We start from the raw sequence: 23,951 nt of genomic DNA, 5'->3' as shown, positions 1-23,951 counted from the left end.
GCCCTACTTGACCTGGTCTTTATTGTCTTTTTCAAAAACTATTATTTTTTAACCTCATTGCCTACTACACTTTCCATTATTCTCCTCACCAGCTATATACGATTCCTTGCTGTTCTTCAAATAAACTAAATGTATTCCCAACTCAAGGATTTTGCATTTTCTGGGCCATCAGCTTAGAACCTTTTCCTCCTCAGGATATCTGCATAGTTGACTCCCTTGCTTCCTTAGCATATTTACTCAAAACTCACCATTTTCTCAATGAAGTCTTCCATTTCTATTCCATCTAATATCTTAAACTCACACCTGACATTTCATATTTCTTTTCCCTGCTTTCTTTTGTACTTTTAGCATGTTATCATTATCAAACATACCATGCTTTTTTTTTGTTTTGTTTTTTTACTATGTGTTTTCTTGACTTATTTATTTGCCTGGTTCATTTTCTGAAATAAAAGTTCCTTGAAGACTTGGCTTTTTTTGTTTACTATTCTACCCTAGAGTAGCATCTTCTGAAACATAAGTGGTACTCAATAAATACTTCTGAATGAATGATTATTATGAGTGAATGACTATCCTACATGTAAAGGATTCCAGAGAAATTCTTCCTAGTTTTAAAACTAGGAGTCACCCTAATCAAATGGTTGAAGCTCAGCTATAGCAATGGTCCCAACTGTGGTTTGATTTTGTCGGAATCATGGGAATGCAAGCTGGTGCAGCCACTCTGGAAATCAGTATGGAGGTTCCTCAAAAAACTAAAAATAGAACTACCCTACGACCCAGCAATTGCACTAGTAGGCATTTATCCACGGGATACAGGTGTGCTGTTTCGAAGGGACACATGCACCCCCATGTTTATAGCAGCACTATCAACGATAGCCGAAGTATGGAAAGAGCCCAAATGTCCATCGATGGATGGATGGATAAAGAAAATGTGGTATACATATACAATAATTTTATCAGAATCAGCTAGAAGATTCATTAAAATACAGATTTAAGGATACCTTCTAAACTCATTGAATCACAGCATCTAAAAGTAGGATCTAAAACCCCCAAATTTAACTGCTGAAACAACTACAGCACCGTAAGTTAACTAAAATTTAAATAAAACAAAAAACAAAAAAACAAAAATTGAAAAAGTTGACCATGATCCTTTATAGCCAGAATCTTAAAAGAGGGTCTAATAAGCCAATTTACCCACTGATTCTCAAAATTTAAACATCTGGGAATCACTGGGCTACAGGGGACAGAAAGTATTGAGCATCAGGGCACTTATTTTGAAACACTGAAACAGATATACTCTGGTCTTTTCTACAAGTTTTTACACACAACAAATGTAATTCTCAATGTGATAAAGACATTTATCTTTGAATCATTTTTATTAAAACTTTTTCTCCTAATTACCAAAGTAATTTTTAAAAAGGGCAATCATTAGGGGTGCCTGGGTGGCTCAGCTGGGTGATCACTGGACTTCGGCTCAGGTCATAGTCTTACGGTTCGTGAGCTCAAAACCTGCGTCAGGTTCTGGGCTGACAGTTCAAAGCCTGGAGCCTGCTTCAGATTCTGTGTCTCCCTCTCTCTCTGCCCCTCCTCCACTTGTTCTCTCTCTCTCTCTCAAAAATAAACGAACCTTTAAAAAAAAGAAAGGGCACTCATTAACATTAGAGTCCTCCATAATCCTACTCCTTCTCAAAGATGTAGAGACAGTTAAGTCCCATGTAGGCTTATACAGATTTATTCTAAAAAATAAAAGAAAAAATATATATATACATCTACCATCAATTTTCTTAAAAAATTTTTTTTAATGTTTATTTATTTTTGAGAGAGACAGAGACAGAATGCGAATGGGTTAGGGGCAGAGAGAGAGGGAGACACAGAATCCAAAGCAGGCTCCAGGCTCTGAGCTGTCAGCACAGAGCCTGACGCGGGGCTTGAACTCACGAGTGAGATCATGAGCTGAGCCGAAGTCGGAAGCTCAACCGAAGTCGGAAGCTCAACAGACTAAGCCAACCAGGCACCCCTACCATCGATTTTTTTTTTTTAACACAAAGAATATCATGCTATACATACTGATCAAATCATTTTTTAAGCTTCATGTGTTAGACATCAATAAATTCCTCTCATTCTTTTTAGTAGCTATGTGTACTTCATTTATAAAATGCTACTGCTACTGATGGACATTTAGATTGATTTTAATTTTTAATATTACAAATAATGTTGAAATAAACATTTTTTTTAATGTTTATTTATTCTTGAGAAAGAGAGCGTGAACAGGGGAGGGGCAGAGAGAGAGGGAGACACAGAATCTGAAACAGGCTCCAGGCTCTGAGCTGTCAGCACACAGCCCAACGTGGGGCTCGAACACACAAACTGTGAGATCATGACCTGAGCCAAAGTCGGACGCTTAACTGACTGAGCCACCCAGGCGCCCCTGAAATAAACATTCTTATATGTTCATTTTTTTCCCCACATTTGTGTAGGTGTATCTGTGCAATTACTGGAGGTGGGTTTGAGTCCATGAGTATTTTAAATTCTGATACTGTTAAACTGCTTCATCCCAATATATTAGTTACATTTTCAGTATATGAAGAGTTCTTGTTTATTAAATTCTTGTCAATACTGTGTATTATCAATCTTCTGAATAATGGTTGATCTAACAGGTAAATATGATCTTCATATCGATAATATTCAGACTTAACCAATCTTTGTCTTTATGGCTTTAAGGTTTCATGTCATGATTCTAAGAAAAAATTTTTATTAAAAACAATATTTTTTATTTCTTTAATTTTTTATGTTTATTTATTTTTGAGACAGAGAGAGACAGATCATGAGCAGGGGAGGGGCAGAGAGAGAGGGAGACACAGAATCCGAAGCAGGCTCCAGGCTCCGAGTTGTCAGCACAGAGCCTGACGCAGGGCTCGAACTCACGAACCATGAGATCATGACCTGAGCCGAAGTCAGACGCTCAACCAACTGAGCTACCCAGGCTCCCCTTACTAAAAACAGTATTTTTTAATGTTTGTTTTTGAGACAGAGAGAGATAGAATGTGAGTGGGGGAGGGGCAAAGAGAGGAAGACACAGAATCTGAAGCAGGCTCCAGGCTCTGAGCTGTCAGTACAGAGCTCAATGTGGGGCTCAAACTATTGAACAGTGAGATCATGGCCTGAACCAAAGTCAGACACTTAACCCACTGAGCCACCCAGGCGCTCTTCATGTCATGCTTATAAAAGGTCACCCACTCACTACCAAAACATTTTTCTTCTAATTCTTTTTTAACAAACATTTAAATCTTTTACTCATTTTAAAATTAATTTAGTGGAATGAACAAGGCTTTAATTTTTAAAAAATGTTAACAGTTGAAGGGTGATAGTCTGGCAAAAATTGCTGAGAAAGGCAGTAATTCCAAACCAATGGACATACATTACCTTGAAGAAAAAATTACTTCAAGTATAATTTTCTAGCATTTGTGTACTCAACTGAAATATTACACAATAAAATAAAAGATGATATACTCATCCATTTGGCTAACTCTACCTGTTAAAACAAAACAATTCAGATACACAATTTTTCTATTTAAAAATTAAAGTATTGGGGGGGGTGCTCAGTCAGTTAAGCATCCAATTCTTGATTTCAGCTCAGGTCATGATCTCACAGTTCATGGGATCAAGCCCTGCATTGGGCTCCATGATGACAGTGTGGAGCCTGCTTGGGATTTTCTCTCCCTCTTTCTCTCTGCCCCCCCCCCCGCACACACGCACACCGCACTCTCTCTCTCTCTCAAAATAAACATTAAAAAAGAAAATAAAAGGGGCGCCTGGGTGGCGCAGTCGGTTAAGCGTCCGACTTCAGCCAGGTCACGATCTCGCGGTCCGTGAGTTCGAGCCCCGCGTCGGGCTCTGGGCTGATGATGGCCCAGAGCCTGGAGCCTGCTTCCGATTCTGTGTCTCCCTCTCTCTTTGCCCCTCCCCCGTTCATGCTCTGTCTCTCTCTGTCCCAAAAATAAAAACGTTGAAAAAAAAATTAAAAAAAAAAAAAAGAAAAATAAAAAATAAAAAAGAAAATAAAAGAACTAGAGACTCTCTACTAGAAGAATATATACCTATATCATCTTTAAATTCTCATAGTGTAGATAAATAAAATAGTGAAAATTTATGATGCCAATTGATGTCCAAATAATTATTTTCATAAAGGAAAGATGATTATACTCTGAGTTTACTTTTAAATCAAGAAAAACTTTTTTGTCACTGTACTGCCAATTCCAAATGAAGTACCATGGGAAGAAATGGGCTTAACATTTGCACAAGCCTTGGAACATATTGGATTTCTTTGCAACATTTTAATTAATAGTACAAATTCAATACCCGAATTTCAATATCCATCTCATGAATAAACAAACAGCAATAGTAAAAGCTTCTACTATTAAGTGAAATGGTCAAGACTATTTAAAGCAGAAAGACTATCCAGTAGATTACTTAGGATGCTGAAGGCAGATATTCAAGCCATGGGCTCTACAGTGAATGTTAATAATTTTGCATCCTGTGACTTGAATATGGCTTTGCTCATTTGACTAAGGTATTACAATCAAGCTATTCAGTTCAACTACACAGTCTGGTTCAACCATACAACTTATAAAAAGAAAAGAAAAACTACACCACTGAATTATAATGAATATTTATAAGAAGTCTACCAAAAGAGTGTGCATTTAATCATTATGAATAATTTTTAAAGATAGGATTTGTTTCTTCAAACATTTTGTCCTTTAACAAAATACTGCTCATGTTTATGAGGCCTAAAAAATGCAAAATAGTTACGAGCTTCGTGTGTAAACAATCTTTGTTTCCCCCCACATGTAAACAATCTTGCACAAGAACTATTTACACACGGGCTTACACAAAACAAAAAAACTCATTTTCCTTTAAGGAAATGTTCAATGTTTACATTTATATTTCAGGTTCTCACACTGAAGAAAAGGGGGGTATAAACTTAAGAATTAAACATGTCTCCTTTCAAAACAATTCTTTAGTAATAAAAATAACAGGTTGTTTAAGGAAGAAATCAAACATTTGATACACATACAAAATCACTCTATACCTCTTGTCAGCAAGATCTGTTTTATTTCCTACTAGCATGATGATAACATCACTTCCTCTTTCTGTTCTGACATCATCAATCCATTTTGTAGTTTGCTGGAATGAGTTAACATCTGGTATAGGAGGGTGGACAGAGAGATTAGTGTTACCGCAAAGTCTCCCCAAGTGACAGACTAAAAAAACAAAAATAAACGAAAACAAACCCTGGAAGTTGGAGGGGGGGTGGCACATTAGGACCCACTTTTAATGTGCCTGCAACGTAACTCCATTTTATCTGAGTACAACTGTCAGTGACAAATCACAAAAATAAAGTCCTCAAGGTTCCTTTTATAGTATAAAAATTTTGAACATGACCAAATGAATGCAATGTACCATATATAATAAAAATTTAAAAAAAAAAAAGCGTTTTAAAATTTAAGGACAGCTACGGCAGATAACATGGTGTCACATTGCCACAACGTTTTTTTGATTACTTACACATACCCAACATGACAAAGAAAGCATCTCCAAAAGTATGTCAGCCAGTAAATCCCAACACATCCAGAAAATTTGTAAAGCTTTAAATAGCTTAAACACCACTGTTTGCACGGCTTATTCAGTTTTGTGATCACTTTAACTTGAAGTTTATTAGTTTAATGCACCAGAATCACTTGTAACAAAATCCATCTTGTCCCTAGCACCCAATTCTAAGTAGAATACTTAAACACTTTTTTACAGCAGCTCCAGAAAACAGTTTACTAATATTTTAACCACATGTGCATTTTTAAAGAAAAGACACCAGGTTTCACTGATTTGGTTAAAGTAAGCACAAACATTTTAAAGCTGCAAAACTTGTCAATGCACAATGAACATACATTGTTTTAAACAAGTAGCAACCCAAAGTAAAGCTTCAAGAAAAGAAAGATTGCATATAGCACATACCCCACCCCCCCCAAAGGTCTCTGAATGCAAACTTATACTTATAATTCTGCCATTGCAATTATTAAGTAGGTATGACTTCTAGCAGATATACAAAATGTATAGTATCACTAACGCAAATCAATAGTTTGTATATGTAACACTCTTTTGAAATAAGTCTAAGATGTGACACTATTCTGGTTTTCCTACAAATTATGGACTACTATATGGAATGATAGGCTTAATATTGCCTGATATATATAATAAACCAATTTACAAAGACAATTTTAATCAGAGAGCATTTCCCTGTCAGTCACCATGTTCTGTGGGAAATTTACAGGCACTTAAAATGCCAAAGACATTATTCAGTCTTTAGGGAAAAGAAAAAGGAAGATCATCACTTGTTTTAGTCTCCTATTCAAAATTTCTTTTTGGAGAGAAATGAAAGTGTAATTTGTTAGCAAAAAAAGTCCGTCACAGAATCCAGATGTGATTCAAATGAAAATGATTAATAGAAAACTGCACATTACATGTTTTCTCTGCCTTCTCTAGAGAGAGGATGGCTGGAAGTGGAAAGCAGAGAAAAGTTGGCTAGCAGAAGCTTTTAATAGCCTCAACAGAGAGCCTTGGAGAATCTGAAAATTTTGGCAAGAGGCTTAAATGAAGATTATTTATTTTAGAGAAATCTGAGATCAAGTTAAATGAAAAAGGAGACATTCTTCCAACCATAATTATGGTGTGACTTAGGGATAACAGGATACTAAGAAAGCCTTGGAGAGAATTCATGATTAGATCTGAAGGAAAATTTCCATGGCAAAAAAACCTGGCACAGTGGAAATAAAGCATATTGGTACAAACACAAAAGCAAATATTTCTGACCTAGCTGGTCTATAAGGTTTGCTATGACAAAACTCATTTTTACATGCTAGTATAGAAAACAAGCACAAGACAAGAACATGCATGCAGCTAAGCTAAAGGTTGAAAGAAGATTAGAAATGCATAATTCCCCCCACTCACTTGTGATATCATAAACAACAACTGCCACAGTGGAGTCACGAATGTAGCTAGGAATCAAGCTCCTGAACCGCTCTTGACCTGCTGTGTCCCATAATTGCAATCGTACCTAACAACAAAATCAGTCAAACAAGCAAGAAAAATAAGAAAGGTCAACCCGTTGCAAAATACCTACTTGTGATATCGTAAACTACTACGGCTGCAGCAGAATCACGGATGTAACTGGAATGAGGCTACGGAACGTTCCTGACCCGCAGTATCCCACAGCTGCAGCCTGATCTGTGGGATGGGAAAAAATAAATAAAAAAAAAAAAAAAACCAAACTCATACTAAAAAGAAAAAAGAAATAATGTTTTTAAAGGGGAGAAGGTAGGAAGGAGGTAAAAAGTAGACTCATGCAAAAGGTTGCAGGGATGAGAAGAATGAAAATAACACAAAACTCCTTTCCTTTTTCAAAAGAGAATAATATTAAAAATTTGCTCTGAAGGTACATGACTTAAAAATGGCAATAGGGGAATATTTCACAGAATCAGAAATACAGCTCCCTTTTTTTCACTCCCTATAACCTCTCTTTGAATCTTATGCCTTCCAGAGACAGCAAAAAGTAGATTCTGTTGACGTTCAGTGAGCATAAAAGGGAAAAATGAAAGTAAATGTCAACAAGCAGCCCTGGCTATCAGAGTAAAGGAGTGAATGCTTCTCTGAAAGCCTCTCTGAAGTTAAAAGCATCTCTTTTCTATTGAGTCCAGAAATTGGGTCTTTGACTACTGTGCTTATGTTTCTCCCACATGTTTCTTCCCAGAACACTGTACATAACCCAACAAAAAAGGAAAAATATCTTTTTGCAACTCTACATAAAAATTTCTTTATTTTCTTACTTTTTCACATCTACATTTGAGGAAGAAAAGCCTGAAAACAAGTAGTACTGTACTATTATAAAGCAATTTCTAAGCTTTCAAAATTTAAGAAATGGCATGCTAAACATTAAAACATAAAAGAAAAACCCACACACTTCTAGGAAATAATATTAGAAGCACAATAATGTTTTTTTGGGTCTAGGTCCTGAAATAATGCATTTAAGAAAGTCACTGCTTAGTTGATAGGAATCTCTTCCAGAGACAATAGGCTGGAATACACTGTGCTTAAAGGGAGCATTCCAAAAGACAGGTGTCTAAATCCAACAAATAAATACATATTACTTCTTCTATTCACAGTCACTTCGGTATACATCATATTCTGACAAATTAAATCTCGAAATTCACAAATGATGTGATATTCAAATGAAATATTTCTGAATGCTTCAAGAGTAGCACTCAAAAAGTCTTTAGCAGCTCTAATTTCTTGATGAAAATACTCTTCATTATCTCAATGCTATCTGTTATCATTTTTCCAAATCAGGATGACATATTTTATTTAGCAAGCCTAGGGCCTTCAGGGCTTTCCAATAACTTGGCCTTCTCTCCCCTTTGCATTTTACTTGGGGATTAAGTCAGAATGCTAAGTACTACCACTCTGTAATAACAGTTTTTCTCAAAGCTTATACACTAACTTTGTCAACTTTACTAAGAACTTCTTACGATGACAATTACTGATTACAGCTCTGATCACAGTTTTCTATCCTGGAGTGCTGCAGAAAATTGCACACTGAAAACATTACTCACTGTTCGATCCTCCAAGTACATTGTTTTTGATAAAAAGTCAATACCAATTGTTGCCTGTAAAACAAAATAAAACAAAAAAATTAAATAATAATAATAGTTTAATGGCAGTCAGCAGTTTAGGGTTCAAATGATAATTATGACTTCTATAATTAGAAGAAATAATTAATAAACATATCATAGCTAAGTATAAATGACCAAAATTTTTAGTGATAATGGCTTCCACCACTGAACATGTGCTGTGTAGTAAGGGATTCTTTAAGGCCCTTTACGTGACCATCTCTAATCCTCATACATCTCTGCAAGGGTAGCTATTGTCATCCCTATTTTAATCTTTTATAGTTAATAATATTGGGGTTCAGAGAAGTTAAAAAACTTGTCTAGGGAAACAAAGCTTTTGCTATGGAGCTGAGAGTAAAAGCCCAGCTTTTTCCAGTATATAATGATTTATATATATTTATACTTATACACACACACACACACACATATATATAAAATTTTAAACTGTGGTAAAATACACATAACAAAATTAATCATTTTAACCATTTTTAAAAATACTACTTTTTGGGAGTAGTTTTAGGTTGACAGCAAAACTGAAAGGTACAGAGATTTTCCACACACCCCCTACCCCCACATATGCATAAAACACCCTACTATCAACATCCCCCACCAAAGCAGTACCATTGTTACAGCTGATGAACCTACTGACACTGATTTATACATATACATAAGTATATATAAAATATAAACATTATATATTATACAAATAAATTATATAAAATATATAAACTTAAAATTATATATAATTACACACATACATATATATAATTTCTTTTAAGTTTATTTATATATTTTGAGATAGAAAGCACAAATGCGCCGGGGAGGGGGGGATGGGCGGCAGAGAGAGAGAGAGAGAGAGAGAGAGAGAGAGAATGAGAGAATGAATCCCAAGCAGACTCTGCACTGTCAGAGCAGAGCCTGATGTGGGACTCAAACACACAAACCATGAAATCATGACCTGAGCCTAAGTAGGACACTTAAAAGACTGAGCCACCCAGGCGTCCCTGACACTCATGTTTTAGACAGATTTTACTTCTAAATGTGGTAAAATATGTATCATAAAATGTGACATTTTGACCCATGTTAAGTGTACAATTCCACGGCAGTGAATGCATCCACAATGATGTACCACTGTCAACACTATCTGTTTTTAACACTTTTTTATAACCCCAAACAAAAACTCTGTGCCCATTAAGCAATAACTTATTATAATGTATGGATATACCAAAATTTCTTTATCCGTTCATCTACTGTCGGACATGGGTTGTTTCCATCCTTTGGCTACTGTGAGTTCCTATTTTCAATTCCTCAGTATATACTTAACAGTGGAATTGCTAAGCCATATGATAATTCTATTTAAATTTTGTGAGGAAATGCTAGACTGTCTTCCCACAGTAGGAGCATCATTTTAAATTTCCAATAGCAATGTATGAAGATTCCAATGTTTCCACATCCTTGTCAGCATCTGTTAGTTTCTCTTTTTAAATATATAATACTCAACCTAGAAGGTAGGAAATGGAATCTTTTTGTGGTTTTGATTAACAGTTCTCTAGTGCCTAATAATGTTGAGCATCTTTTCATGTGCTTACTGGTGATATGTACATCCTCTCTGAAGAAATGTCAATTCAAGTCCCTTGCCCATTTTTATTTTTTTTATTTTTTTTTTTTTACATTTATTTATTTTTGAGAGACAGAGCACAAGTGGAAGAGGGGCAGAGAGAGAAGACACAGAATCCGAAGCAGGCTCCAGGCTCCGAGCTGTCAGCACAGAGCCCAACGTGGGGCTCCAATTCACAAACCATGAAATCATGACCTGAGCTTAAGTCCGATGCCCAACCAACTGAGCCACCCAGGTGCTCCTCCTTTGCCCATTTTAAAATTAAGTGTGTCATTTTATTATTGATTTATAGTTCTTTATATATTTTAGATATCAAGCCCTTATCAGATATGTAATTTTCAAATATTTCCTCCCATTCTATAGGTTGGGCCTGGTGCTTTAATTGAAAACCAGTTGTCAATAGATATATGCATTTATTCATGAACTCTTAATTCTATTCCACTGGCCTATATGTCTATCTTTATTTTGATTACTGTAGCTTTGCAGTAAATTTTGAAATTGGGGGTGGGGGAGCCTGGGTGGCTCAGTTGGTTAAGCACCAACTTTGGCTCACGCCATGATGTCACAGCTCATGAGCCTGCTTTGGATTCTGTGTCTCCTTCTCTCTCTCTGCCCCTTCCCTGCTTCCACTCTGTCTCTCTCTCTCTCTCTCAAAAATAAAATAACTGTTAAAAAAATTTTTTTGAAATCAGTATTAGTCTTCCAATTATTATTTTCCTTTTTCAAGACTATTTTGGCTTCTGTAAATTAAAATTGACTCTTTCATTTCTACACAAATGGCAGTAGAAATCTGACAGGGATTGCACTGATTCTGTAGACTGCTTTGCGTAGTTAGTATTGACATCTTAATATTAAGTCTTCCAATCCCTCTGCCTGGGATGTCTCTCCACTTACTTAAGTCATCTTTAATTTTTTTTTTTTTTTTTTTTGTGAGCAGTGCTTTGTAGATTTCAATTATATACCGACTTTTATTAAGAAAGCAAACAAGCATACAAGCAAGCAAGCAAGCAAGCAAGCTAGCGTTCTCCTTTATCCTAAACTATGTGACTACATATTACAAGTATCTCTCTCTCTCTCTCTCTATAATTCCATCTTATGACATTTAATCTGAAAGTGTGTATCCTATTCTGTTATAGGCTGGGAATAATGGGTTTATAAATTCGAATTATTGTGCAAAAGCATCTAATTGACAAACCTGAAAAATATACAGGAATGGTATAGGGCTACATTTAAGAAATCTCATTAGTAGAACCTCATTTAATCAGATAATGTGGTAGAGGCAGCTAATTGTCTAGACAAATATCCCATTTTCCCCTTCTTCCTTATTAAAAAAATCAAACATTTATTTAAATCCATACTTTTCCCATTAAAAAGACTACATTTTCCAGTCTTCTTTGTGCTTTAAATGGGGTTGACTCAGTTGAGAGGTGCACTGTTGGTATTTTTCCTTTTCTCCTTCTTCCTGCCTGGATATAGATACCACACCCAGAACTCCAGGAACCATTCAGTAACCATGAAGCAACCTTCACAAGGAAGTCATATATGAATGAGATCTGATTAAATTTAGAAGGCATCTTAGTCCCAGATGACCATGGAGCTGCCACACAAGCCCAGGACTACTTTACCTCTAAACTTCTTTTACATGAAAAAAATTCTCATATCACTTAATAATGTTATTTTATGTTTATTATAAACAGCCAAAAATAATTTTAATAGCTACAAACAAAAATATGCATTCTCAGATCTCACAGTCAACACATATAAATGTTTTTAAAATTAGTACAAAGTAAGACTTTATGATAAAATGTATAATAATCCCCTCCTTCCACTGCACTGTCTTAGTTTTGGGACATCATTCATACACTGAACTCATAAAGGTCAAAATTAACCTGAAAAGCATAGCCTGTTCCTGCCTGCTCTTCTTTTCAGTTAATTTTATTCCAAGCAGAGCTACAATGGCAAAGAAGTCGATCAGCCACAGGAATTAAGCCAACAGCAGGAAAAATAGAAAGAATGGCTAGGAAACTAAACATTATCAGCTATTCTAGGATCTTAAATGATACTGATGTGGAACTAATTCAAACTTTCATAAAAGAGGGATGAGACATCAGTGCTGCCTCTTGCTCATCTTCTTTATAGAAATGCAGAAGGCAATAATTGTAGAAGAAACCAAAGGTTAGAGAAAATTCTCCCACATATCTTAATTTATAGCTTCGCATTATTTTAAGTGTTAATTAATTCACTGGGTAAGGGAAGTCTACTTTGTAAAAGACAAAAAATTAAATTGAGTACTTTTACTGTGGGAGCACACAATTCAAGATTGAATAATGACTTACCTAAATACATCAGCATCAAGATAATAATGATAACTGTAGTTTGGATATTTATACTTGGATGCTCTCCACTCAGAACAGTGTTTATTTGCCCCAATAGCAATTTTATAAAATACTGCAGATGTAAACTACTATTTTGTCTGACTTCCTTCCTACATAACTGTTTATCACCTTTTCTGATGCCATACACAGTCGAGACCCCTCAACATCATGATTTTAAGGAACATGAGTTTTCCTACACAAAAGTAATTAAGTAAGGAAAACAAGTTTTCCTCTGTACCAAGCAATGATAATCAGCTTCCTTTGTGGTCCAAACATACAAAGTTCTGTTGCCTAGCTGCTGCTTTCCCTAGCAGGAGAAAATAAATCAAGAATAAGTGTTGGGAAAGGCAAAGACTAGAATAAAGAAAGAAGAGAGTGGACAAGTTAAAGAAGAGTCTATCTAACACTGACTAACAGAGATAAGTAAAAACAATGAAGAAAGGCAAAGGATCCCAGAAGCAAGACGCTGATATGGGTTCCATTTTAGAAAGGTAACCATCCCATTACTACACATGTTTATATATATTTATGTATGTGTATATTTATGTATGTATGTATACTTTTCTCTTAGATATCTTTGTGCCACATTACTTAGAACAGAAACTATGTAGAATCTATTTCAGAAATGAGTCGCTATAATAGGCATAAAATTTTACTTATGCAAAGTGAACAAGTTCTAGAGATCATTGTGCATATATTTAATACTGTATTGTATACTTAAAAATCTGATTAGGAGGTAGATTTTATATTAAGTGTTCTTAGCACAGTTTGAAAAAAAAGGAACTGTTCTCCCCCTACCTCCCATAAAATGACAATACTTCTGATAGGAGAAAAAAGTCCTTAAAAATTAAAGAAAATTTAAAAATAAGAAATCAAACACTGGATGAGAAAAGTAGTCCCATTAGTGGGGCGGGGGGTGGGGGTGGGAGTTGGGTGCAGATTTTATTTCCATATAACAAAGTATAATTTTGTGTAGAATAATTTAAAAGCTTTAACTTAAAGAGGTTAAGGATGTATTTGATCACCACCATCTTCCTAGAAAAATTCACTTAAGCTGTTTTAAACATTTCAGTATTTTAAACTATACAACCCTGAATTTATGGGTTTTTTTTTCCAATTAAGACAAATACTTTATTCAAATCCATCAGAGAAATGGACAGCGTGGGTTGTAACAAAGCATTATGTTTTAAAGCACAGATCAGTAATTGTATATAAAGAGTATACACTGCTACATACAAATTAAACTGATCAGAGCACAACTTTAAAGCAGCACCTTTGTGATATTTTTAACTTTAGTACTCCTCTCCTCCTTCATTTCTCCTTCAACTGAATCCACACCAACCTCTTCATATCCTTCTCAAGGGCAGCCATGTCCTCAGAGGCTTCAGAAAACTCTTCTTCATCCATGCCCTAACCCACATACCAGTGAACAAAGGCATGCTTAGCATACATCAGGACATCAGGTCCAGGTGAGCCCAGGCCTCAGCAATGGCTGTGGTGTTGCTCAGCATGGCTGTACTTTGGCCAGGTCTCCACCAGATACCACAATGGGAGGCTGATAATTAATGCCAACTTTGAAGCCAGTGGGGCCCCAGTCCATAAACTGAATGGTACCCTTGGTCTTGATGGTGGAAATGGCAGCACTGACATCTTTGGGAACCATGTTGCCACAGTACAACATGCAGCAAGCCATGTATTTTTTTTTTATTTCTTTTTAATGTTTATTTTATTTTTTTATGTTTATTTATTTCTGAGACAGAGACAGAGCATGAGCAGGGGAGGGACAGAGAGAGACGGAGACACAGAATCCAAAGCGGGCTCCAGGCTCTGAGCTGTCAGCACAGAGCCAGACGCGGGGCTCGAACTCACAAACCGTGAGATCATGACCTGAGCTGAAGTCGGTCGCTCAACCAACTGAGCCACCCAGGCGCCCCTTTAATGTTTATTTTTGAGAGAGAGAGAGAGAGAGGACAAGTGGGGGAGGGCAGAGAGGGAGACAAAGAATCTAAAGTGGCCTCCAGGCTCTGAGCTGTCTGCACAGTGACTGGCGCGGGGCTCAAACCCCCAAACCGTGAGATCATGGCCTGAGCTGAAGTTGGACACTTAAACTGAGCCACACAGGTGCACAGCAAGCCATGTATTTACCATGGTGAGAATCATATTTCACCATCTGGTTGGCTGGCTCAAAGCATGCATTAATGATCTCTGCTACAGAAAGCTGCTCATGGTAGCCTTTCTCAGCAGAGATAACAGGAGCATATGTGGCCAGAGAGAAGTGGATGTGGGGATAAGGCACCAGGATAGTCTGGAATTCTGTCAGATCAACATTCAGTGCTCCACCGAATCTGAGGGAAGCAGTGATGGAGAACACAATTTGACCTATCAACCTATTTAGTTTAGTGTTGGCTGGGCATTCAATATTGAGGTTTCCACGACAGATAGCATAGATGGCCTCATTGTCTACCATGAAGGTGAATTTATGTTGATTGTCACTTTGTAACAGCCTTTGGAATAAGAAACCCTCTAAATTCAACGTAATCTCAGAAGTTAGTCTGAGCAATATAATCTTTCTCAAATAAACGAATGAATCTAAAACAGAAATAAACAAAAAAAGAAAAATCTGTGGGTTTATAACTGGATAAAGAAAATAAGTGGTGAATAAGAAGAGCAACTTTAAGAGAATCAATTCCAGACGCTCTACTTAAAAAGAACAGGTTTTATTTTTTTCACTTTGACATACTGCCCAAATTTTGGTCAATTAAGGACTCTTTTGGCCAGTTTCCTTCTTTTTAAATGAAATGAAGTCAGTGCAAAGGAATCATACAGGGAACATGAATTATTAACTAAAGTTTATCATTTTTGTAAAATAAAACTTCACTTAAACTAAGTTTGATACATACATTACACATGGCTCCTATAAGCCCAATAATAAATTTCTAGCAATGAGACTAGCTCTTTAATTAGTCATTTCAGAAGTCTTTCTGATGTGTGTGTGACGGGGTATATATAGGGAATCTTCAAATGATTCACTGAAGAACTCTTCACCTGATAACTAAGTTGGCAGCTAACTACAGAAGGTCAATTCTTCATATGCAAAGATAATACTTAATATATTGTCAAGATGATTTCATTAAATAAGGACCTAGGGTACTACATTGCCCAAATTTTTCTGTTAGAGCTAAACTAAAAGAATATCTAGGACTGTACCTAATTGTTATAAAAACCTGTAACTCACATTGTTAATAAACGTCTCCTGTTAATGCCAAAGTACAATATTTTAGCTTCATTAGCAACAACTTTTCCACAAAGAATCAAAATCCTTCCCTATCTGTCAAATTCTATCAATATCACTATATTTATGTCAACATCACTACCCTTATATATGTCTGACTGAACAGCAGCATGAAGAAAGAGCAATGGCACTTTAATATATGCTTGAAAGATCTACTTAATTTCACTGAGACCATGAGTGTAACAAAATCCTTTAGAAACACACAGAGAACTCTAAATAGGCTCTAGCTAGTGAGTCTTTAGCCCAAGACTCTGACCCTAGTTCAGATTTTTTAGCCTATGGTATTTGGGTCTACTCCCAAACAGTTAAGCTTACACTTTTCAGGAATTTTCCACATATGGCTCAATGACATCAATATTTTTGTTAGTCTCTAAGACTTGTATTTGTAGTTTTTCTGATGAGAAGAGACAGAGCATTGCTCAGAATCAAGATACTGTACAAAAGACAAGGTCATCTAGGTAAGGCCTATAAGCCATAGAGTTGTAGGGACCTAGAAAATTGGGGATATATGATATAAAGGAGTCCAAAAGAAACTGAAGCACTCTTGTTGATTGAGCTATTTTTCATTTTTAAACTCGCTTTTCTCATGTCTTATGAAGTAGCTAAACCATTTCTGAGATATTCAAAAGAATAATAAAATATATACAGTACACATTAACTGGTTTTTTATTTAAGAGACTTTTCTAAAATGTCAGATTTATGGATGAGTCATTTCTGTTCTATGATATTTATGGTTGTTAATAAAATGCTTAATTAAAAACAAATTCCTTCTTAGGATGATGGAAATGTTCTTAATCTTGACTGTGGTGGTAGCTTCATAGGTATACACATCTATCAAAACATGTCAAAATGTAAAGAGTTAATTCTTTACTACTATGAGATTTTAACAGTTCTGTATGTTTGGGATAACAGTTCTTTATCATGTGTCCTTTGCTTGTTTTAGGTTTAGTTTACTTTTCTAATTTCTTAAAGTAGAAGGCTAAATTACTGATTTAATGTATTTCTTCTTTTCCTTACAGCACTGCTTTAGCTGTTATCATATAAATTTTGGTATGTTGTGGTTTAGGGTTTTTTTTTTCCATTTGTCTCAAAGTATTTTCTAATTTCTTTTGTGATTTTTTTTTCTTTGACTCACTGGTTATCTGGGAATTTGCTATTTAATTTCCACATTTGTAGATTTCCAAAATCTCCTTCTGTTAATGATTTCTAATTGCATTACTCATTTATTCTTGACTTTAAGTGTAGATCAAAAGGTCAGATAATCCTAGGCTTGAACCACATAACAGAGTATCTACAATCACTCCTACCTCTATCCCAAATGGTAATTACCAATAATCTTTTGGAAAGGACTTTGGAAGAGGAGATAAAGAAATCAAGTGAAAAGACTGAGGACAATGAGCAAAATCAGTTATACTCTGTATTTATAAAGCATTTTACAGATTACAGAAAGTGCTTTTATGTAAATGTGAACTTTTAAAAAGTCCTTAAATACTACTTCTAACACAAAATAGAGACAATCAGTAAATTGGCAAAAATAAAATACCTGGTAGGTGTTGTCAAAACTGTCATACATGAATCTGGTGATCAAGGATGTCTTTCCAACTGAAATGAAAAGGAAAAAGATTCACTTAGTTAACATATTACACTGGGTTCTCAAGCCATTCTTCTACAGAGGACTGCAATTACAGTCAGTGGGAAATATCTGCAATGGTTCTACTAATAATAATTTTAAGATATATAGCCCCTAGTTTGTTGAAACACCTTTCTCTAATAACAGATAACAATCTCTCAAATTAAGAGCACAGGTAAAGAGTATATAGTTAAGAATTGAGGAAAATGAAAAGATGGAGGAAAACAATCAATTATGTTGACATTTCTAATTCACAAAAGGGAAAGCAGATATTCACTTGGGCCCTAACAGAACTAAGATTAGACTCTGAAGAAATTATAATTCACTTATTGGACAGTAACCTGGAAAAATTGAGGTTCACATTCACTTCATTTAATGAATCAAACTCCTGGGAATATAAAGACTAAAGATGGAGAATCCTAGGAGGAATAGGAGGGCCACAAGAACTACAATGTTTTTGTTTTTTTTTTTAATTTTTTTTTTCATTTTTTCAACGTTTTTTATTTATTTTTTTTTGGGACAGAGAGAGACAGAGCATGAACGGGGGAGGGGCAGAGAGAGGGAGACACAGAATCGGAAGCAGGCTCCAGGCTCCGAGCCATCAGCCCAGAGCCCGACGCGGGGCTCGAACTCACAGACCGCGAGATCGTGACCTGGCTGAAGTCGGACGCTTAACCGACTGCGCCACCCAGGCGCCCCAAGAACTACAATGTTTTAAGAGTAACAAAGAAGTGACAAGGAAAACTGTATTGAAACTCATCTCAGGATCACATCTCTCCACTTCTCTGGCGAGGCAATCCCAAAGATTCATAATACTACTTTGTACTGGTATTTTCAGGTTAATCCACAGGAAAGTGTCACTAAATAAAAAATAGAGGAATACTGGCAATTTCCTTACCAATGGGCATACTCTCCAAGGGCAAGAGCCATATCTAATTTTCCTATTTTTCCAGTAGCTTGACACAGATCCAACAAATACTAAATACAAGTAAGTGTATTAATTATGTCAATTAATTATGTGCACACAATTAATTATGTGCAAATAAGTATCTCAAATGTTCCCCCAAATGTAAAAGAGGTGTGATCCTGGCCTCTATATTATATTCTCTAATCATATATCATATGAAAACCTGAGGGGAAAAAATGGGCCAAAGAAGGAAGAATCCCACTAAATCATGTACCCCAAATGTCTTATTTCAGAAAGCCTAAAACAGCATGTTGAAGAGAAAAGCTATAGCTAGTCCCCAGACCCTAGTCAAAAGCAAATTGATGTTTGAGAAGAAGTCTCTTTATAAAGCAACAGTGGAACTATGTACTTCTTCATTAGTAAATAGTACATATAGTTTTCATTTTTTTTTTTTAATTTTTTTTTCAACGTTTATTTATTTTTGGGACAGAGAGAGACAGAGCATGAACGGGGGAGGGGCAGAGAGAGAGGGAGACACAGAATCGGAAACAGGCTCCAGGCTCTGAGCCATCAGCCCAGAGCCCGACGCGGGGCTCGAACTCACGGACCGCGAGATCGTGACCTGGCTGAAGTCGGACGCTTAACCGACTGCGCCACCCAGGCGCCCCTAGTTTTCATTTTTTAAAAAAAAAACACCCACCACCTCTTTCACATAAAAGAGTAAAATGTATATTTGTAAAGCAGGCAGCACAGAAAATAACAAGAACAAAGTGAAAATTATGTATATCATACCACCCATATATAACTAATGTTAGTATATGTTTTTCTGAAATATTTTTTATATTTAAAAATACATAAAGGTAAAATGCTAGAACCATTCAAAGGAAAGCCAGAAACAATATACGCAGTACTATTTTGAACACTGATTGGACTCTATAAAGTAAATGTAGGGTACCTGGGTGGCTCAGTTGGTTGAGTGCCTGACTCTTGATTTCAGCTTAGGTCATCATCTCATGGTTCATGAGATCAAGCCCCATATTGGGCTCCAAACAGAACCTGCTGGGGAGTCTCCCTCTCCCTCTCTTTCTGCCCCTCTCCACCCCCTCAAAATAAGTAAATAAACTTAAAAAAAAAACAAAAAAAGGTAACATGGCCATAATGGCAGAAGAAATTATGTTGCACTACCTACCCAGCCTCCAGGTTTTAAAGAACCTGAACACAGACCATAAGAAAATACAAAATGAAAGATACTATATCCTTGAATGAAAAATAGCAAAGTGAGGTTTTCCAGTCTGTAATTTTTTGCAACCTAACTGACTTGAGTTGGAGGACAAAGTTCAGGGCACAGAACAATGAGAAACATTACGGAGAAGAAGCTACAAAGAAAGTGAATTGGAAAATCTGCATTTAAAACATAAAACATCTCCAAATCCTTAGCTGATTTCCTAAACTACCTAGGAGGATCGATGGGAAGACTTCAGGATTCCCAGTGAAAAGTAGCAGCTGGGTTTTGAAACAATTGAGCTACTACAGGACACGGGGAGTTTAGAGTTTGAATCAAGCCAAGGTAACTGCCTTCTCAGCCACAAAAAACTCTTTGGAGGAACAACAAAATCCAGAGTCTCTGTATACTTTCTCCATCATGTCTACTATATAATAAAAAAAATAGTAAATGCAAAGAAATAAAAACACATAATTCATACTCAAAAAAAAGAAAGAAAGAAAACAGGCTCCAATCCAAGATGACTCAGATGTTATAGTTAGAAAACAAGGATTTAATGCTGCGATTATAGATATATTCTCTGTGCCCCCCATGTATTATATACACACACACACACATATTGAATGACCTGAGCCGAATATATATTTGAACATGTACACACACACACACACACACACACACACAAAGGGACAGAGAGAGAATCTTAAGCAGGCTCCATGCTCATCACTGAACCCAACTTCCTATGACCCTGGGATCATGACTGGAGCCAAAATTAAGAGACGGATGCTCAACTGAATGAGCCACCCAGGTGCCCCTAAACTCTTTTTTTTAAAAAAAGTGACTCTTGATTTTGGCTCAGGTCTGATATGGGTTTGAGCCCTGTATCAGGCTCTGTGCTCACAATGCAGAGCCTGCTTAGGATTCTCTGTCTCCCTCTCTCTCTGCTCTTCACCCCCGGCTCAAAAAAAATAGACATTTTTTTTTCAAGTGACAAAGAAGACTTTCCAACTCATGATATGAGATGAGCATAACCCTAACAAAGACATTACAATAAAGTGAAAATTATGGATCAATTATCTCTCATCAACACAGACTCAAAATTCCTTAACAAAGTATTAGCAAATCAAATCCCTGTATATATAAAAATATCTTCATAAGTAGGTGGGGATTATCCCAGGAATAAAAGGTTAGATCATACAAAATAAATAAAATAATGTAATCCAGAATATTAACAGAATAAAAGAAATCCATAAGTTTATTTCAATATATATAAACATAGTATATGACAAAATTCAACAGATTCATGATGAAAACTGTAAGGAAACTAGTAAACCCGAAATGGAAGGAAAATGTAGCAATCAGATAAACAGTATATACAATGAAATCTATATTCACCATTGTAATGGTAAACTAAATGGTTTCCTCCAAAGAATGGGGGGGAAAAGCAAGGATGTCCAACCTACCACTTCTTTTTTACTTTTTACTTTTGTTTTTAGAGGGAGAGAGTGTGTAAGTGAGTGGGGTGAGGGGCAGAGATACAGGAAGAGAGACTCTTAGGCTCTCAGTGCAGAACCCAACTCAGGGCTCAATTCCATGACCCTGGGATCATGACCTGAGCCAAAATCTAGAGTTGGACGCTCACCTGACTGACCCATCCTGATGCCCTCAATCCACCGCTTCTATTCAGTATGGTATTGGTGGTCTTGGCCAGTGCAATACTGATAAGAAAAATAAATAAAAGGCACACAAAACACTGTTCTCTTTTACTGATGACACAACTTCTCATGTAGAAGAATCCTAAGAAACGAATTTTCAAAATCTAGTAGGACTATAAACAAACAAACAAAAATCTACTAGAACTAGTATATTTGGCAAGGTCTCAGTACAGAAGGTCGATATACAAAAATCAACTGCGTTTCTAAATACCAGAAGCAAACAAAACCAAAAATGTTAAATTCCACATATGGTGAATAAACTTAACAAGATGTGTAAGAACTCTACATTGAAACCAAAACACTCTATATTTAAGAATATTGGGGCGCCTGGGTGGCTCAGTCGGTTAGGCGTCCGACTTCAGCTCAGGTCACGATCTCGCGATCTCGCAGTCCGTGAGTTCGAGCCCAGCGTCGGGCTCTGGGCTGATGGCTCAGAGCCTGGAGCCTGCTTCCGATTCTGTGTCTCCCTCTCTCTCTGACCCTCCCCCGTTCATGCTCTGTCTCTCTCTGTCTCAAAAATAAATAAACTTAAGAAAAAAAAATTTAAAAAAAAGAATATTAAGAAAATCTAAATAAATATAAAAATATACCATATACTAAATTAAGAGGAATCAATATTAAGATATCAATTTTCTCCAATTTACACGTTAAACATAATCTCAATCATAATCCCAACAGCCTTTAAAAAATGGAAAATGAGAAGCTGATTCTAAAGTTTACAGGAAAATGCAAAGGATCTAAAATAGTTAAAACAATCTTGAAAACAGTGAGCAACTAGGCTGTTGAATAACCACCTCTATCTCTGTGAGACCAAAATTTTTTCTCCTACCCAATGCCCCTAACAAAAGGACCTGAAAACCAACAATTTTAATTTTCTTCCACATTAGCATCTCAAGGATATTATAAGAAAATTAACAATTTATTTTAAATCTTAAACAACTTTCCAATATGAAATTAACATTTTATTCCCAAGCAAACATCTCCACTATAATGACACTGTTGTATCACAAGGAATTTTAGAGAACAAATGTTTTCATCCTAATCCTTAACCTTTCCAAAATTTGGTAGAGATCTAATTTTTTTCTGCCAACTCTTGTTTAAGGAAAAGATTTAATTTTGCTAGCAACAGAGAAAAGTAGCACTGGGATGAAACTAATGAAACACAGTTAATGCGAAAAAGTGAAATTTTCTAAGTGATACGTTAGGAAAGAAGATTTCAGAGAAATCTCAAGGTGGCTCTATTTCTTTCCTAACAACCCTTACAAAAATACTCTTCATTGATGAAAGCCATACCTTCAATTAATCCTAATTCTGCAAATTTGTCTCTAAAACTGTCATTAGATCTAAGGTCTAAGTAAGTTTATTTTATAGACATAATTTAAGATGAATTTAGGAACATGTGGGTAAAATGTCTTTTTTTTTTAAAGGGGGATTTAAAAACTTAAATGAAGGGTCTCTATGGAGCAAGCAAAAATAAAACAGTGCTCTCAATATATACTAAAAAAAGAGGCATTTATACTTAGTCCAGGGCTCTTTTTTCATTATGTTATTTATACTGTGCCAGACACTGCACAATGTTTCAGGACCATTTTTTCAATCTCAAAGCCATTTAAACAGCCACTGCAGCCTTAAGAAGGCTATTCCACTTTTTAGAATGTTCTTTCTTATAAAAAGAGCAAATCAATTCCAAAAATCAGTAACCCCAGTCTAATCATAACGAAAAGATCAAATTCCAGCAGAGGAGCATCTCACAAAATACTTGACCAGTACTCCTCCAACTGTCAAGTTTATTAAAATAAAAAATCTGGGGCGTCTGGGTGGCTCAGTCGGTTAAGCGGCCGACTTCAGCTCAGGTCATGATTTCGCGGTCCATGAGTTCGAGCCCCTCGTCGGGCTCTGTGCTGACAGCTCAGAGCCTGGAGCCTGTTTCAGATTCTTTGTCTCCCTCTCTCTGACCCTCCCCCATTCATGCTCTCTGTCACAAAAATAAATAAACGTTAAAAAATAAATAAAATAAAATAAAATAAAATAAAATAAATAAAATAAATAAAATAAAATAAAATAAAATATCTGATGGGTGCCTGGGTGGCTCTGTCGGTTAAGTTTCCAACTTCAGCTCAGGTCATGATCTCACAGTTTGTGAGTTGGAGCCCCCCCATCGGGTTCTCTACTGATAGCGCAGAGCTTGCTTTGGATCCTCTTTCTCTCTGCCCTTCCCCTGCTCACGCTCTCTCTCTCTCTCAAAAATCAACATTAAAAAAAAAAGTCTGAGAAACTGTTACAGCCAAGAGGAGCCTCATGAAAACTAATGTAATAGGATATCTGACAGAATCCTGGAACAGATAAAGGACACTGGGGAAAAAAGTAAGAAAACCTAAATAAATTATGGATTTTACATAATAATAATGTATAATATTGGTTCATTAATTATGAAAAATGTACCATATTAACGAAAGATGTCAATAATAGGAGAAACTG

General features: G+C 36.0%; 1 protein-coding gene across 1 annotated transcript in view; it reads right to left on the bottom strand.

Annotated features, from left to right (window-relative positions):
• The window catches only part of RAB6A (RAB6A, member RAS oncogene family), an 86,822-nt gene that overhangs the window by 24,085 nt on the left and 38,786 nt on the right, over positions 1–23,951 (bottom strand). Inside the window, 4 exon segments of the mRNA XM_030331171.2 lie at positions 5,080–5,198; positions 7,000–7,105; positions 8,658–8,711; positions 17,543–17,601. Of these exon segments, the coding sequence (XP_030187031.1) occupies positions 5,080–5,198; positions 7,000–7,105; positions 8,658–8,711; positions 17,543–17,601 (338 nt within the window).

This window comes from Lynx canadensis, chromosome D1 (assembly GCF_007474595.2).
Source record: "Lynx canadensis isolate LIC74 chromosome D1, mLynCan4.pri.v2, whole genome shotgun sequence".
Taxonomy (NCBI): Eukaryota; Metazoa; Chordata; class Mammalia; order Carnivora; family Felidae; genus Lynx; species Lynx canadensis.
Note: the sequence above shows the minus strand (reverse complement) of the source record. Positions and strands in the feature narration are given on the sequence as shown.